This window comes from Nyctibius grandis, chromosome 6 (genome assembly GCF_013368605.1).
Source record: "Nyctibius grandis isolate bNycGra1 chromosome 6, bNycGra1.pri, whole genome shotgun sequence".
Classification (NCBI taxonomy): domain Eukaryota; kingdom Metazoa; phylum Chordata; class Aves; order Nyctibiiformes; family Nyctibiidae; genus Nyctibius; species Nyctibius grandis.
This window is the reverse complement of record NC_090663.1, coordinates 61,343,319-61,360,488: the sequence shown is the minus strand read 5'-3', so window position 1 is coordinate 61,360,488 and position 17,170 is coordinate 61,343,319. Positions and strand designations below refer to the sequence as shown.

Genomic DNA, 17,170 nt, shown 5'->3' with positions numbered 1-17,170 from the left:
AGACCTTATCACTCTCTACAACTACCTGAAAGGAGGTTGTAGCGGCGTGGGGGTTGGCCTCTTCTCCAAGGCAACTAGTGACAGGACTAGCAGACATAGCCTCAAGCTGTCCCAGGGGAGGTTCAGGTTAGACATTAAGAAAAATTCCTTCACAGAAAGGGTTATTAGGCATTGAAATGGGCTACCCAGGGAGGTGGTGGAGTCACCATCCCTGGAGGTGTTTAAGAAAAGACTAGATGTGGCACTTAGTGCCATGGTCTAGTTGACACAGTGGTGTTAGGTGAAAGGTTGGACTCGATGATCCCAGAGGTCTCTTCCAACCTAGCTGATTCTGTGATTCTGTGATAACCACACACACACACACAAAGTATGTGGGTCTTAGCTTCTCCAAACTGGGCACCCAAGCTTAGTGGTGAACTCTTTCTGTCTGAGCTTCAGTAATGTGACAGCCTCTGCTTAGTGCACTTCATGCACTTAACAACCACTGTAGCTGGTTCCCCTGTTAGATCCCCCATGGCACTTAAATGTTTTAGAAGTTCTTGGTGTCTCTCAAAATCTAAGTTGTAGTGGCACAGACATAAATCTGAAAAACAGAGATGATTCTTGGTATTTTTGCCTCCGTGCCAATATCTACTTGAGTAGATATTGTGAAGTAAATCTGTGTCTTTAAAAGACGTAAGAGTTGCTGCAAGGAGGAGCATAGGAAATTCACACCTAGGTTTGGAAGTCTGTATTTGATCAGTTTGAAGTACACAAGCCATGGGCTGAATGCTAGTTAAAAGTGGAAAAAAACCCAAAATACCAAGTAGCTTGTTTCTCTACAAGTAGATCTACATGTCATGCTTTTGTTAAGAAAAATGAAAAAAAAGCTCCTCCCCAACACAGGTTTAGTATTCTGTCCATCTACTTCTGATTTTGGTGTTGAGCAGTATGTTGGTCTGGCAGCAGTTTCCCTGCAGTGAAGTGGATTGTTGCTTCCTCTGGAGGGAACCATCTGTCAGGGCAGCAAAGCAAAACTTGTTTCCATTTCCTCAGAGATGTTGCAAACTCTTCCCTTCAGAGCAGTGAGTTACAAGATAGGTCTTGACCTGTTGGAAAGATAACCTACTTCCATTCCCACTAAATTTAAATTGATGTCTGGAAACTTAGTTGAATCCAGCTGACTGATGAACTTCATGCTTAGCTGAATCTGGACTGATTTGAAAAAATGAGTTTGGGCACCTGTTCTTAAATACTTGAAAAGCTTTCAGCATTCCTCCCTAGTTTCCTTCAAGTCTCTAGAGGTTATGAATATAAGGGGACTTTGTTGTTTTACATCAAAGGACTTGGAATGTGGCTTGCTTTTTACATTTATTAATTTAAGTAATAATATATTCACAGATATATATCTAATTAATTTAGACAGAGTCTACTTACAGTCTGGTCCTTTAGGTGCTGTGTGACTCTCTTTAATACCACACATGTCCATTTATTTCAAGAGGAGATGAATGATACTCGCATGAGGTCATCATATTGTGTTTTCTATTGTCATGGATTCTCTTTGCGTGTCTCATCAGTTTATTTTGTTCTCTTTGTAATCCCCTCTTATTCAAATCAGCTCTGGTGGAGAATACTCCACCAATGACTTATAAATTTCTGTTCCTTCCTGTGTAAGAGAAACACAGGTGGATATTTTTTGTGGGTTTTTTTTAAAGAGTATCTGTCACAGCCGAATACTAACACAATATGCCGTCTTATGACCCTCAGAGAAGCAAAAGACAGGTGAGTGGAGGTATTTCTTGAGTGCACACAAGAGATAACATCCAAAAAAATTATAATTTGAGGGGGGTTGCTATTGTTGTCACCAAAGTTAACAAACAAGTCAGTTAATAGATTCAAAGCCCACTTAAATATACTGTAAATTCTGAGTTGTATAAAGCATTTTGGAGAAGGGGGATGTTTTAAGTTTGAATTAACATAGCCTCCCATATATTTTAATCAATAGTCCAGACCCACCTATTATTTTATCAAATGTCTTAGGGGTGAGAAAATGACATTTTACTTGTCCAATTTTCGTGGTAATCTTGCAAAACCTGCTGCCTTGATATTTTTACAAATTTGGTACTGCCCATGAAGCAGAACAGATTAAGGCTAAGGCTCCGTGGTGGCATATATGGAGAACACCAGGAAAAGAAATGTGAATCGTAACTTAAGTGTTCTCTGCAGTGTATTTATCCCCAGCAAGAAAACAAAATGTGACTAGGGCAGTCCATGGCAATAGCAAAAGGAAACGTAGGATTGACTTGTTATTAGAAATCAGGGAGCTGTTACCGATTTGTGTTTCTCCATCTCGCCTTGATCCTACGTGAATGAGCAGGTGGGCGTCAGCCTGCCCTGTTTGTCCGTGAGGCTGCCTGTGCAGGTGGGTACATACACTGCGCATGTATGTCTGACTGCATCGCGTGGTCCTCCGTTGCTGTGATTTTACCCATTTTGTGTGTGTGTGGTGTTTATATGGCTACCAACTTTCTATGAAATTATCTGTTAGAGCTTTCCGTGTGGCCTTGATAGCTGTTTGTTTTTGGGTTCGGGAGGGGTTGAAACACCAGAAGGGCTGGGTGTCAAAAACAATCAAAAAGGACTGGCTTTTATCAGTTTTTTGTGAAAATGCAGACTGCTTTCTGATCTTTTAGAAACATTTCCTGACAGATGTCTTCAGGAATTATCAGGGATGAAGACATGGCCGTTATTTCAATTAATTTAAGGCTGCATAAAGAGGGAAAAAGGAAATGCTGTGAAGAAGGCAAACATTGTTTTTTTGGTTTTTGGTGTGGTTTTGTTCCTGAACCTAATTTTTCTGAAATCAAGTGCTAATAAAACGGTTTCCAACATCAAAACCAGTAAACATGAGCTCATGTGAAGCCCAAGTCAGAGCAAATGCCGTGCTCTGTAGAACAGTTTAAAATCCAGTCTTGGGGGTTGATATGTCATAAAAAAAAAATCAGTAATAATCCCCTGAACTAAGAGATCATTAGATAAGAAAGATGAAAAATAAATCTGCCCTGTGAAATGGGATCAAATCCTCCCAAGCAATTCTAAGGTTTGAGCTGTGGAAAAAGATGTAAGTTAATCTCCTCTTTACAAGATGCTCTGTTTAACGGAACACAAGCCCTAACATTAGGACACACTGCTAGCAGGCATATGTCAATAGATAGACAACATTTTAAAAATCTTACCTAAGATGGTGTGGTGCACAGAGGACTATTCCTGCAGACAGCTCCTAAGCCCCCAAGAGGGCTTCTGCTCACTGGGAGGGCCAAAAGAGTGCTCCCCTCCTCCCTGGAATTTCTTGCCTTAGCAACTTCCTTTGGCACAGCTGTTAATTTAGAAAAAAAGAAATTTCGGGTGCGCATTTCTTCTTCACACCTTCTGCTGTGTAAAGAGGCAGAGTAAATGGAAAGGACTGACAGTTTAGAGGAGGGACCCCTCAGGAGAGAGGGAAAACATGAAAATTCTCTGTACTCTTCCCAGCCCATGGTAGTGTTTGTACATGAACATGCAGGATAGCAAGAGGGCTGCTCCTCTGACCACCTTTTGTTCCCTCCACCCCACTTTCACAAGTCCGGGAGAAAGATAAGGGCTTATAGCTGCTCCACTGCAGTGCCCCGTGGTGATGTTCTCTGCAGCACTAAACCTTTTGCAAGTAACAGGGAAAAGTTAAGAGCTGGGGTTACCCCAGTTCTGCTGGTTTTGCGCTCGGTGTCCCTGTTTACCTTCCTTTTTCTGAAATACGTTGTTTTGGTGCTGCGGCAGGGAGATGCAAGTGCCTTGGAGCGTGTGAGTGTAGTTAGGAGCGCCTGGATGTTTCACAGCAATCAGATGCGTGCTCATGCCAAGGAAACTGAGAAGATGAACACAAAATAAATATCTTGGGTTGCTAGTGGCACTGAGAAGTGTCACATTTAGAAGCAGTGCAGCGCACCATTAGTGGCCAGATATGCCCTTTACCCAGGCAGTGGACTTCACAGGCTTGGGCGTGAGATTTGGCAGGATTTGCTTGCCAGCCTAGTCCTTTCACAGTAGCACAGGAGCCCCTCGACACGTACTTCACTTGGGCAGCGCAGTTCGGGGAGCCCGTGCAGAAAGCCTGCCGGCAGCCCTGCCCTTCGCCGGGGCTTCACCCCCGCCCCCGGGCTGGGTACCCGAGCGGCAGCCGGCAGCGCGGCACGCGTGTCCGCGGCCCTGCGTGGCCGTGCGCCGGGGCAGGGCCCGGCCGCAGAGAGCGTGTCCCCGCCCGGCTGGGGAGAGCGGCCCCCGGAGAGGTGGGAGCTGGGGGGGATAGAGGGGGCGAGTGTCGCTGCGCGGCGTGTCCCTCCCTGGGCTGGGGGCGGGGGAAGGGACGGCCGGTGCCGGGGGCTGTAATAAATACGGGGGGCAGCGAGAGGCCGCCCTCTGAGACCCCCGGGTGCGAGGGGGAGCGGCGCAGGAAGCCCACCGGGGGGGCTGCCCCTCTGCCCGTGTCCCGGCGCTCCTACCGCGGGTCGGGGCCGGCCCGGGCCTCCCCCTGCCCTGCCCGCCCCGCCGCCGGATGCCCGGAGCCCTTCGCCTCGCACCGGCCGGGCCGGAGGAGAAGGAGGAGGAGCAGGAGGAGACGGGGCGCTTTCACTCCTGCTGGCTGCAGACGCTGAGGCAAAAGACAGAAAAAGGAGGAGGGGAATAAAAAGTAAAGAGAGGGGGAGAGAGAGAGTGAAAGAAAACTAAGCCCAGCTTTTGCCGGTGCTGCTTGGATTGGATCTGGTTTGAGTTTCCTCTCTGCTGGCTTGTGCAGCGAGAGAGGAGGAGTGGGGGGAAGTAACTCGCTCGCTCACTCTGCCTCTGAAGCTGAAGCAAACGTGCTGGTGACCGCACTGGCGGGGAGCTGCCCGGGGTGCAGTTGCCTCGTAGCTTATCACCCTCAGTTACTAAAGAGTTGCCTGGACTTCTCGAGGACCTGGAGGAAAAGGCCATCACTTCACAGACCCAATAGTTGCTCAGTGCCTATAGACTTGACTCGTTTTTTTTTCCTAGGGGATTCTTTTTTTAATTATTTTTCTCCCGTGTCTCTCAGAACAGCAGTTCCTTGAGTGTGTGGCATTGAAATCCATTGCTTTGTTAACAACTGTGAGAGATATTTTTAAAACCTTTTTTTTACTCTCCTTTGTTTTCTTTGCATTAAAAAAGAAAAAAAGAAAGATAGTCCATTTGGGGGGAGGGGAGATGACCGTGCTGATGTGGAATAAGTGCTCCTGCTGTCTCCTCTTACTAGCCGCGGTCCTGATCGTGGAGAGCTCCCAGCTAGACAGCTCCAGCTCCAAGGTGAACTCCATCAAGTCCACCCTGATCGGGGAGGCTCCAACTCAGGCAACGAACAGATCTGCAGGCATCCACCTGGGACTGACGCTTGCTAGCAGTAAGAAGGGCAAAATGCTAGAGCAGATGGGAAAACCTCCCAAGCACTATCACCGGCAAGGAGAGGTAGGACATCGCTTCGTTGCTCAAGTGTCTGTCCGTCTGCGTGCTATGAGCAAATAATTGCTAGTCCTCCCCTCACATTGTTTTCAAAGCTTTACTGTGTTAAATTCATTAATATACTTCATTGGTCTTGTCTGGGAAAATATCCTTTCATAATTGGTGTTAAGAACCATGCAAGTGGGAGTTGGAAGGTTTTAAACGTCTCATTTTTCTCTATAGGATTAATAACTGATGGAAGAAAGAGTAATCTAAAAAAATATAATCTTCAGTATCTCTTTGACTCTTTCAAAGGGCTGCTAGAAGTAAAGGAAGAAATTTCTTATTAACTCTCACACACTAAATGAAATGAATTTGAACAGGTGAGAAAAATTTGAGCATGAAGTGAAAACTGTGTTTACAGAGGTGAAACAACTTGGTTTTAAAAATCACAGCTAGCAAGTTGATTTCTGATGTCTTTCTCCATGGTGAGAATAAAAAACGTGCTGTCCCAGGGGTATAGTTTAAGGCATATTCATTTGCTTAATATGATAGAAAATAAATTCTAGGTTTCTTGTCCAGAATACGCTCCAGTGATTGTGGAAGTTTTTTCTGGGTATGTCCAGTTGAGATAAGCAGGGTGTAACAGCCCTGAATATGAAGTTTGAGTGTAAGGAAGATATAAAAGGTTATAGAAACTTTATGAAAAAAAAGACTCTGACTTCTTGTGCAGTCTTCTTTCCTCTCTACTCTGCTTGGAAATGTGGAAGTCTGATAGAAAATTATCTTCGTTCAGCTGTCCTTGTGGTAAATTATAAAGCAGCATTTTAAGCCATCAGTCCTCTACTTCCCTATCAAGTCTCAACTTGGGTGGTATGAATGTTGCACATTGTGGCGTTGAAGGAGGTAGACTTCTTCAGAAAATGTAGATTTTATACTATATATTGGGTATTATTAGTACCTCCAAATACAGCTGCTTTTCATAAGGAACAAACAGAGTAGCAGCAAGGGAGCTGCCAACATTCAGCACTAAAAAGGCAAAATACTCTGTGCCTGAAGGGTCTGTATCTTGCCTACTTTTTCCTTAAAGCAGCAGAAAAGCTGCAAATTCAAGCAATCCACTGAATCTGCTAAAGTGTTTCACATCAGCTTCCTAATAATTGAATGTTATCATTTGGTTTTGTGTGCAGGCATAATAACAGTGGTGGTAGTTTTGGTGAGAAATTTGTGTTTAAACTCCTCCAAGATTTCTTTCCTTAGTCGCTCAATTGTTTTATAATTTACCCAGATTTTGGTCGCCTCTCCTTACCTTTAAGCAAAGTTTAGTAACAGATGCTGTGCTGAAGTTTCATATTACTAAAGTACTGTGCTCTTTCCAAGTGCATATTGTAATAATTACTATGTTAGATCACCCTGAGAAAATACAGGAGCATTATATGTTTTCTTATATGTTTTCCTTGGGCTTTCTTTTGTTGCCTGTGTATTCACAAAAAGTCAGTATATAGGACCTATTTTCCCACTGAGCGTTACCTCAGTCTCATGAGTTTCAATGCAGGTACTTGTGGGGCTGTGCTGTACAGTCCCAAACACGATACGCCATTTTTGCCTTTTGGGGAAGTCTTGCCACCTTTCCATATTCCCACTTCAATGTGTGTTCAGCACAATGTTGAGAATGATTGATTATAATTCACCCAGTTCCTGGAAAACAATAATATAATTCACCCAGTTCCTGTGCTGCCCACCAAATTTGTAAGATTTGCCCCTTAACTTGCCAACCTGGACTGTTTGTTGGGGACTTCTAGTTACTGGCATGAACTCACAAGGTACACTTCGAGTCAGAGACAATGCTGTAAGTATGTGTAATGGCAGAAGAGGTGGCACGCATGTTAATGTCCTGTTTGTAGCACAAGCAAAGACCCTTGGAGAATCAGTGACTTTGGCTCCCAGGGAGCAAAGCCTGACCTGCCGTCAAGGGCTGTCAGTGCTGATTTCGCCTTCACTCCCTGGGACTCTGTCACCTGCTTATGCATGGTCTCACGCAGATGTAGTCCATGAAAATGACTCAGATTTGCTACCAATAATTGTAGATGTTACTTTTGGCCATCCGTCTGAAGAAACACAATTAACACAGAATTGCAGTAAAAAAGAAGAAAAGAAAAAAAAAAGAAAAAAATAAGTTGCTTTTGTGATAATGCTTTATCTTTGGTGATACTTCCAGTAGCAGAGTTGGTAAGCAGCTATGGTTTTTAACAGTGGTGTCACACATCTCAACCAACTCAGACATGACATTTTCATAAATTTTTTTTAAGTACTCTCTTATTAGCTTAGTACTTGATTTGTTTAGATTATGGGACTTTGTGCTGAAGTTTTGCATACCATTTGCTTAAAGAATAGGCCTATGCTTTTCTTTCTAAAACAATCTGTTGCATTAGTAGAATTTATAATGTGTCAAATGTAACAGTACCTTTTATATCTTGGTAACGTTAAATGGTGAGTTGAGTGTCTTGTTTACAACTAAGAAATAGTTTTAGTAAGGACCAACCATATGCAGCTTAAAGTAAAATTAATAGAATTTTGCTGTTGCAGTTGTGGCAGATCTGAGCTGTGCATTCAACTCTACAGATACACATAGTGGAAATAAGAGAACTCTCACCAAAACTGATGAAAGGACCATCAGCCAGCAACCTATTTACTTATTCAGCTTGGTAGACTTATGCACTTTCAGAATGTTCCTTCAATATGTTAATGCAACATTTTCAATTATGTTAATTCTCAGGACTAGGACCAACTTGGGAGTCTTTAATCAGCAGTAAATCAACGGATACAATAGTTCACGGCTTATCTGGAGTGTTGATGTATTTCAGCTGGTAGTTGCAGTGCTTCTGCCCAGAAAGGGAAGATCCAGCGTTCCTTTGTCAGGCAAAGCTCCAGTTCAAATTAATGAAAATACTCACATGAGCAAAGCAAGCTGATTGGGCTGCTCACTGGCGGGGCAAATGTGAATTTTAGTAAGACTTACATTTTTATGTCTTTCTGAGGAATATTATTTATTTTCTGTTCTTATTCCCTTTACTGCCTTGGATCAGCAGAGAATGAGAAGCATTGACGTGCTAAATCGGTGAGATTTCACTGTCTTCAGTGCTCTTCACTGTCACTCCTGTTTTCCCCTTTCTGCAAACTGTTAATGTCTTCCCAGTTTCACAGAGAATCGGAAAGTGTCTACAGCATTTGCACAAGGGAAAAGCATGCTCAGAAATAGGACCATACAGTGCACGTTAGACTACATTACTTTTGAGGGGGTCAGTACTATATACTGTCTGCCATCAATTTCCTTTCAAAACTTGATTTAGAGAAATGGCTTCTAGAAACAGCTAACACCTCAGTACTGTAGCCTGTCTGGGAAATCATTCTGGTTATATCATTTCTCTAAATAAATACAATACAGTGAATAGAGTCATAACTGAAAAAGGCCAGATTAGCAATGATGGTGGATTAATTTTTCTGCATGTCAGATACAACTTCCACTGTGTTCGGGCAATGTCTCCCGTGTGAGCGCTCTTGCTCAGCTATAGGGATGCAACTTGAAAGGGAAAATCCTGTGTATCGTAGCTGTGATTGAAAGGCATAGTCATTCCATAGATTCCTGGGTGATGGTTCCATACCCTCTTTAATTCACTTCACTGTCTTTTTGACTTCTTGCCTCTGGGTTATAGTCCCCTCTCACCTCTGTGGCTTGTTCCCTCCATCAGTGCTGGGGTTTGCACTCCTTCGCACTCGACCGCCTTTTAATGATCTAGTAGGCTGAGACCTACCAAACTCTATTTCCAGCCATTTTCCTTCTTTATAGGGCGCTATTATCTTCTGCCCTTTCCAAGTCCTGGCCAAAAGCCATTCTTTCAGCTCTTTTCCCCAGCAAGTCGTGTCTCTCATTCCCTTTGCTGCTGCGTAGCCGGTTGGGTTTGTGCTTCTCACTGGGACTATCCCTCCCACTTACCCCATGCGCACAACGGGAGCAGCAGCAATGAAGGGAAGAACTGGGACAGCCAAGAGAGGGGACCAGCACAACTGTGGGGCTGAATAAAAGGTAATGAGGTCCGGAAAAGGGAGAGAGGAGTGAGTGAAAACTGGGACAAGTTTTAACACTTCAGTGGCATGATAGACCATTATCAGCTAAGCCTTTGTATTCCAAATGTACTCAGTTTAATTTTAAATTTTTTTTTTTTAAACTCTATCACAGCTTGAGCTAAAAGGCTTAAGACCACAGAAGCCAAACCAGAAAGGCATTAATCCAAATGGCTGAGTTGATGCTGATCTCATACCTATCAGTGCACAGACATACAAGTGTTTCTTGAACAGGGCGTAGTTACCCACAAGGACTTGCTAGAGAATGCTTGGATGATGCTATGTAGAAAGTAAAACAGCATGAGATGTAGTAATTGACTGCAGTGCCCTGAGAATGTTACAATAAAATGTATCAAAGACACCAAAAATGTAACCACAATATCTTGAATAGCTAGCAACCAAGACAGTATAAATTATTTCTCCATGGGATTAAAAATAAATTAATTACAATACCTAGAAATTACATCCAGCAACAGCTGCTTTTTTTTTTTTTTTTTTTTAATTAAAAAATAAATACAGAATTGCTAAATCTGCAGAGGTCACCAGAGAATGTATTCCTTGCTCTTGCTGTTTGCTGTTAGGAATCTGGGAGACATACTGGTTTACTAGCAGCAGTCTTGCTAAATAGCTGAGTGGCTCGTCTCTTGATTGCAAAAATGAGATGCAGAGTATTACCTCCTTCCTGGGTCATGCTTGGTGTCCTCTTCAATTTGTTATTACTTGACTTCTTAATATAGAGTGAAAGCTCCTATAAAGTGGCTTTATGACAACTATTTCCTATTAATGTTGCAACAATGCCTAGAAAACTTCCAGGACTCTGATGTGCTATTGGGTGTGCAAATACTTAGGAAGAGTTAGTTTCTGTCTGGAAAGTCTGTCAGAGTCTGAGGACAACACAAAAGATGATGAAGCATGATTACATTTTGCCCTCAGAAAAATGATTCTGATTAACTCATTATGTTTGATTAACTGATGCTTTGCAGATGCAAATATAGCACAAGTTTAATTTTGATTTTAATTATCTCAACACCGGATGTATCTTGCAAGCACTTCATATCTCATGGTTTGTCAGTTGAGCCTTTGGTCCTTTTACAGTTGTACTTACAAATGCCTCACCCTGGAAATGTCATTTAGGAGGAATTTAACTCTGCAAAGGAGGAGTCCCATGAAGCTCCTGCTTCTGTTTGTTTTTTGAGCATTGCTTTCCTCTTCATTTTTTGTGTATCTGAGAATTTTTTAAAGTATATCCAAACAAGTTTTATATAAAAGTAAAAATATTAACTTGGAGAATACCTTCGAAGTAAAGACCTTCCCTTCCTGCTTGGGCTTGCAGAAGTCCCTGCCAAGCTTGTGCTACCCCCACGTGCACACACTGGTCGTGGCTAGCAAGAGTCAGGGTGCAATGGGCCAGACTTGGAGCTGGCAGCCCCCTCTTGGCCCATTGTTGGCATGCGGCTTATCGCCATGTCCCACCATGGTGCTGGGGATTTTCGTGTCGGTGTTGGTACTGCAGTCGTTAGACATTTATGGTAGATTTGAAGAGTGGAAGTTTGTATGACACTACAAAAATGGGGAAGAAAACCAGAAACCACCTCTCTGCTTTTCCTGCATCGGTAAAATTCCAAGTGTATTCGTTTTTTGGGGGTTTTTTTGGTTTGTTTTTTTTTTTTTTTTTTGAGAACTGAGGATAATTCTTTGGAAATCCTTGTCTTTCAGTGCTGTGTTCTATGCTGTGTTTCTGGTACCTTTAGGTTGAAACCAGCTTCTATGAGCTTCATATCCATGGATGTGAAAGGCCTATGCAAAAACCAAGATGATCAGGTTTGTTTTTGTTAGTTTTAAATTAAATTTGCCTGCAAAAGTCTTTATTTTCATTAGACAACATGAACATTCATCTCTTCTTTTTTGATCAAGTATAGAATGTGCAATGACCATATGTGTCCCCAAACCATCACTTTTCTTCAATATAATTTTTCCCCTTTTGATTGAAGGGCAGACTTATTTTAATGGAAAATTTCATGAACACAAAGCGATTTTCAAATTGCAATGAAATGTGAAAATAGGTCAATTTGTGATACTTGCAAGCTCATTGCAGAATCCTTTTCTCTCAAATGAGCTACAGAAAGTAGTGTTAGAGAGAAAGATGGCATAAAAAGATACATATGGTCATATTAAATGATCAAAGCACAGCAGTTTTCAAATAAAATAATGAGTTTTGTTCATCTTAGTTACAATTTTCTTGGGATCGGCCTTAAATCCATCTATGATTTATCCATTTGCGTTCACACACACAGAACTTGAGTTATGAAAATGAATGGCTATAAACACACAGTGGGAATGTGGAGTTCACTCATTTAGCAGCTGTTTTGCTCTTACTAAAGGAAAGACTAGGGCAATGCTACAAAAAAGAAAAAGAAGTTTAAGAATTGTTGTTTTTTTCCCCCTCAAAGAGCATAAGCACACAGTTCAGCCCCTTGGGACTTTCTTAAAGCTAAGCTTTGATATGATTGAATTTTCATATGCACAGTAATTAATCTTGGAGACATGCATGTTGCACATATGTAGTGCAAATGGCACTGGTTTAGCATTTTTAGCAGTAAGCAAAGGTGGACTGTTCTGCACATGCTCGGGAATGAGGTGTTGCTTCACTCTACAAGCCCTCTGCCTCATTCTCTGTGCATCATGTAAGTGTGAATCAGGCTGTGCAGGCTTTTAAAAGCATATTCATCGGTCTGGTGAATGAGAGGACAGGGTTCAGTTCTACGTGTTTTGGCAGCTTGTGTTGAGTGAAGCAGTGACGTGCTGTCAGTGTGATCTCCTCCCTGCAAGTCTGAAATGCCTAAAGCAGAGATCTCTTAAAAGGAATTGCAAACAGAATATGTTTATGATGCAGCAGGAAACTTTTATTCTTGGAATCTCATTCTTAACTAGAACAGCATCAAGGAAAGTAATGCATCTGATGGAGGAAAAGCTCCTTTATTTTTCCTTTTTCACAGAGAAGAGTAGTTTCCAGAATTATTTCTTTTGCTATGTGTTCCTACAGAAAGTGGTACACCTCTTCTTGACAGCCCGCAAAGATCCTAAAGCTGGACATTTTGCTGTAAAACGAGGTCTCTGGAAGCAGGGGAGAGAACCGTATGTAAAACCACTAACAGAAATGCAAAATGCTAAGCCTAACTAATCTATTTGGGGTTAACTTAGTTCAATTAATTTTCAGAAGTATCAGAAAGATTTAGGCTGTGTCAAAAAAAAAAAAGCTAGTGACAGATGTGCTGCCATCTTGTATTTAACATTTTTGCTTTCATATGACTGTCTCCCCTCCTTTTAGTGTCGGGGTTTTTTTTACAGCAAAAATGTAGTTTCGTGGAGTACAGCCATGGTACTCTGAATGGCCAGTGTCAAGTACTCATGTCGACTCAGAAAAAGCCATAGAAATCTAGGTCCTGTGTTACTTGGGGCTTGAGTCCCATCTCAAATAGCTTAGGTTGTTTCCTAAAGTCACTACTGAAAGCAGATTTTGGGCTTCCCAATGCTGCAAGTTCGAAGGAAGTCTCCACCTGCCACCCGCTCTTACGGCCAGATTTACTGGTGTGCCTGAGTGCTTTCCCTGATTTTCTTGCCATGGGTGTGATCACATGGAGTATAACACAGAGGTGCTTTGGCTTATATGGCCTCTGTTCAGGGTGAGGTTTTATAGAGCATAGGTTTAAAATGAGAAAAACTTCTGTGCGATATGACGCAGAGCTGCAAGCAGGAGATGGTGTTAGGGAGCCTTGGGCTTGGCAGATGTTTTGTCTTTGCAGTGTGTCTTCAGTAGCAGCTGAGTGAAAAATGGCCAAATGAAGCTTCTGTTGACCTGATCTGGCAGGGTTAGCACAGACTGCAGTCTTGCTGTATTTCCCTGTTTCTTCTCTTTTGGCTTGAGAATGAGAGAACAGAGCCTGTCTCCCATCCAGTTCATTGTAGATTTCCTTAGGAGACTCAGGATCCTGTTTTATATCTTAAAAAATAAAAGTTAGTGTGCCTGTCTATATTGTGGGGCATTAGGTTGTCCAGGACACAGAGAATGAACTGTGAGTCTCCTACTTCTCCTCTTTGGTAGGAGGAGTACTGGATGGAGACTTTCTTTTTCAAACATCATCTCCCCTGTCCTTCTTCAGGAGGGAGGTAGGGGGAGAGGAGATTTCAAACAGCCATTTCCTCTTTCAGAGATGGAGAGGACAACTCATTCCTTACCGAAGGAAGAGATACAAATTGTGATTAAATAGTTAACATATAGCTTTCACATAGAGAGAGACCATATGTTGAGTAACATGAAGGGATAATAATAATGGAAGAAGCATAAGAGAAGAAAAAGCTGTCTACCATCCTGTGTTTGCATCAGGGAAGAGGGTGACCATTTGGCAGGCTAGAGAAGGTAGCACGGCTGGTGTGTTAGCTGATGATAAATTCATGAGTATTTATGGAGATAAACAGCCTGGCATCATTATTCTTCTCTCTGTGAGGGAATCATCTCATTAACTCCCTGGGATGATGGGAACCACCACGTAAATGTGAATATGTCTTGGATCTCAGCTGTTTCATGTATTCAGCATAGCCTGAAAGTTTTACCAGACTTGTCATTCTTAAATTTCATTTTTTCATCCACTCAGGTAGGAATAATGATACCATCTGACCCACATAGCCAACCACATGCCATAACGTGTGAGCTGAACACTATGTGGTTGCCCAGTGCGGCTGGAAGTTGTTCTTCCAGACCCTCTCAGTTCCTGTTACTCCCAACAAAGCTAAATTTGCACTGTATATTATTATTAATAATCATAATAAGTAATGTAAATTATTCACAACCAAGTCCTGTGGTGGGGACAGAGAGTGGGTGTGGGTCAGAACTGAAGAATGGAAATCCTGGGAGCCATGGAAGGACCAGGAAACCAGGAGGTTGCCATCCTCTCTCCATACCTTCACCAGGGTGGAGCCAAGTGTTGATGCTGCCTCATGTATCGTCTTAGGGGTAATGAGGAAAACTGCCTATCAAAAGTTAGGCATTAAAGTCTACTTTATATTTTGGTGGAGGGCCTAAACTGCTTAGTTACATCAAATGTTTTTGTAATTGTTTGAATAAATACAGGGTTTTTAAAATGCTCTTCAGGAATGCTTGTAAACTTCTGTGCTTGGTTTTGTCCCCGCTGCTATCTTCCAGACATCCCACTCCTCGCCAAGGAAATGGCTTTTTAACAAGAAGAATCCTCTGGAAATTACTTTCTGAGGGGGTCCTTGCCACAGCAGCTGCAACAAATTGCAACTGAACTTCAGTCCCAATTGTTTTTTATTGCTAAAAGGATAAGTGACCAAGTGAATACTTGTATTATAGCTTCATGACAATTTATTAAGTATCAAATTGTAGCGTGTGGTGTTGTCTAACCAGAAGATTAAGGTTTTCTCTGTGGAGGGAAATTTCTCTCAGACTTTGTACCAGTGCTTAAGCTGAAAGAGGCTGGGAAAGTCTTGCCGATCCCAAACTGTACTGTGGTTAGGCCGACTTAGGGTTTTCCTTCCACCGAGACCTTGGTGCCAGGGCTGGGGCCCGGCCAGTGATGTCAGTGGGAGCGGAGTATAACCAGCACAAGGCAGCAGAAAGGAGAAGTCACGGCACGGCAGTCTAATGCGTGCCGATCAGCTCCCTGCTGTGTAAACAAGTGTCCGGGGGAGCATTTTCTGAGCAAGCTGTTTTTGAGTAGCAGCATAGCTTTAGCATAGCTCAGATTATGGTAATTGGGAAGCATTTTTGGCATGACTTTCCAAATAAGCAACACGGAGTCCAGGGAGGTCAAGGAAGTATGGAGCAAAACCTTGAGATGGTACAGGCTGCTTCCTTGTGTCTTTGAGCAGGGTCTTCCAGCTGGAAAGGAGTCGCAGATCTGCTTGCCTTCCCTTCAGCCTCTCTGCTCCAATTTCGGGGCCAGCAGGGAGGATAAGGAAGACTCTGTCCCTTCATTTCTCTAGAGAAGTGACTAGAATGGGAAAGAAGATGCATCTTTTATTACATGGGAAATAGGAGGTTCTGTGTTTTGGTATTGCACAAATGTGTAAAATGCGCTAGATAGTGAAAAATTTTCTAAGGATTTCAGAGGTAGGAACTCAGGTTTCTTTATTATTATTATTATTATTATTATTGAAAGTGCAAGAGCTTTTTTTATCTTTGGATTTCACTGGAAGTATAGAAGAAACAACTGGCTGGAGCGCTGAAGTAGGACAGTTATCAGGTGATTGAAAGAATGAGTTTGAAAGTCAAAGTTTCATGTTTAGCTTTTCCCTGCTTGCCATCCTGATTTGCCAAACTGAGAAGCACATATTTGGCCCGGTGCTTGACAGGGATTTTGGATGGCTTTATTAAAAACATTTGTGAAATATTTAAAGACCTTCATGCATGATGCCTGATAGGCAGAAGACGTTAATTTGAAATGCAATGTCTGTCATTGGTGCACTTCAATAAACTCAGGTTATGGAGGGTTTAAATACTGGACAGCAAAACTAGAGGCACTCCTCAGTCCCTGGGAAAGCAGATTTCTAATGAGCTTCGTGGGTCAGGTTCCCTCCTTCCCCAGGCACGTTGGCCTTACTGTCACTGCTGTAGGTTTGGGAGTTGGGTTTGGTTTTGTTCACCACAGTCACAAGGATGGTGTATTTTCTTAAGCACTATCCTCTTAAGTTATCAGTGAAGGATAGATAAGAGAGTCTTTATTATAGACACACATGTGCACCGCAGGTGTGAAGGGAACTCTTAAACTGTTTACGAGCACAGAAAGCCCCATGAACAAAGAGGGCAGAAAAGAACGTTGTCATTTTAAGGAAAAATATGTTTTAAGGCCCTGTTAAAAATAAAGCCAAAAAGGATGAGCAAATGGGCTGCAGATTGTCTGTGTAACGGGGACTAGCACTGTGAAAATCTTTCCTTTTTCTGAATAGGCATATATCACAGACAGGCCCCGCTAGCCGAGATACCATTCGACACTGGAGGGGGTATCCACTTCTCTCAGTGAGTTACCCACAAAATCCCCCTCCAATAGGAACAAACAGACAAAGAGTAGGATAGCGCTGTCTTAACCCTGTTTTAAAGGTTTTAGATGAATAGAAGCCAGTGAATACATTGTACGAACATGTATGATAGTGGTATATGAGTTCCAGCTCCGGGGTGCAGTTGTCACTCTTGAATTTGGTGTGACTGAAGTCGATTTTGCAGCTAAAGGGTCAGAACAGAAGGGTCATGGATGGGGAAAATGAGAAAAAACTTGTAATCTTCTGTAACAGCCACGTGATGATATCTTCAATTGTTCAGGAACAGCTTTCAGGTTCGCCAAGGGGAACGTCCATAATGGTGGTGACAATTCAGTACCCAGAGAAGTGATGTAACTCACTCCCCTCTAGCACTGTTTCCCAGCAGATGCACCAAAAAAATGTGGCCACAGACACAAGTTCATGCTGCCCAGAAATGCCACACTTTGTCTCCTTACTCTGCAAAATGTGCTGTCTCATTGCCCATCTTATCCAAGTGGTGCCACATGCTTCTGTGCAGAAAGCCATC

At 42.6% G+C, this 17,170-nt stretch overlaps 1 protein-coding gene across 2 annotated transcripts in view; it reads left to right on the top strand.

Moving 5' to 3' along the window:
* The first annotated feature begins 4,640 nt into the window (after positions 1-4,640).
* DKK2 (dickkopf WNT signaling pathway inhibitor 2) overlaps positions 4,641-17,170 on the top strand; it is a 48,324-nt gene continuing 35,794 nt past the window's right edge. For both annotated transcript variants that reach the window (XR_011048391.1, XM_068403363.1), the window contains exon 1: positions 4,641-5,493. Coding sequence is in view for 1 of the 2 variants with exons in the window: in XM_068403363.1 (XP_068259464.1) it covers positions 5,236-5,493 (258 nt within the window). In the remaining variant the exon portion in view is untranslated. The remainder of the gene's footprint in view (positions 5,494-17,170) is intronic.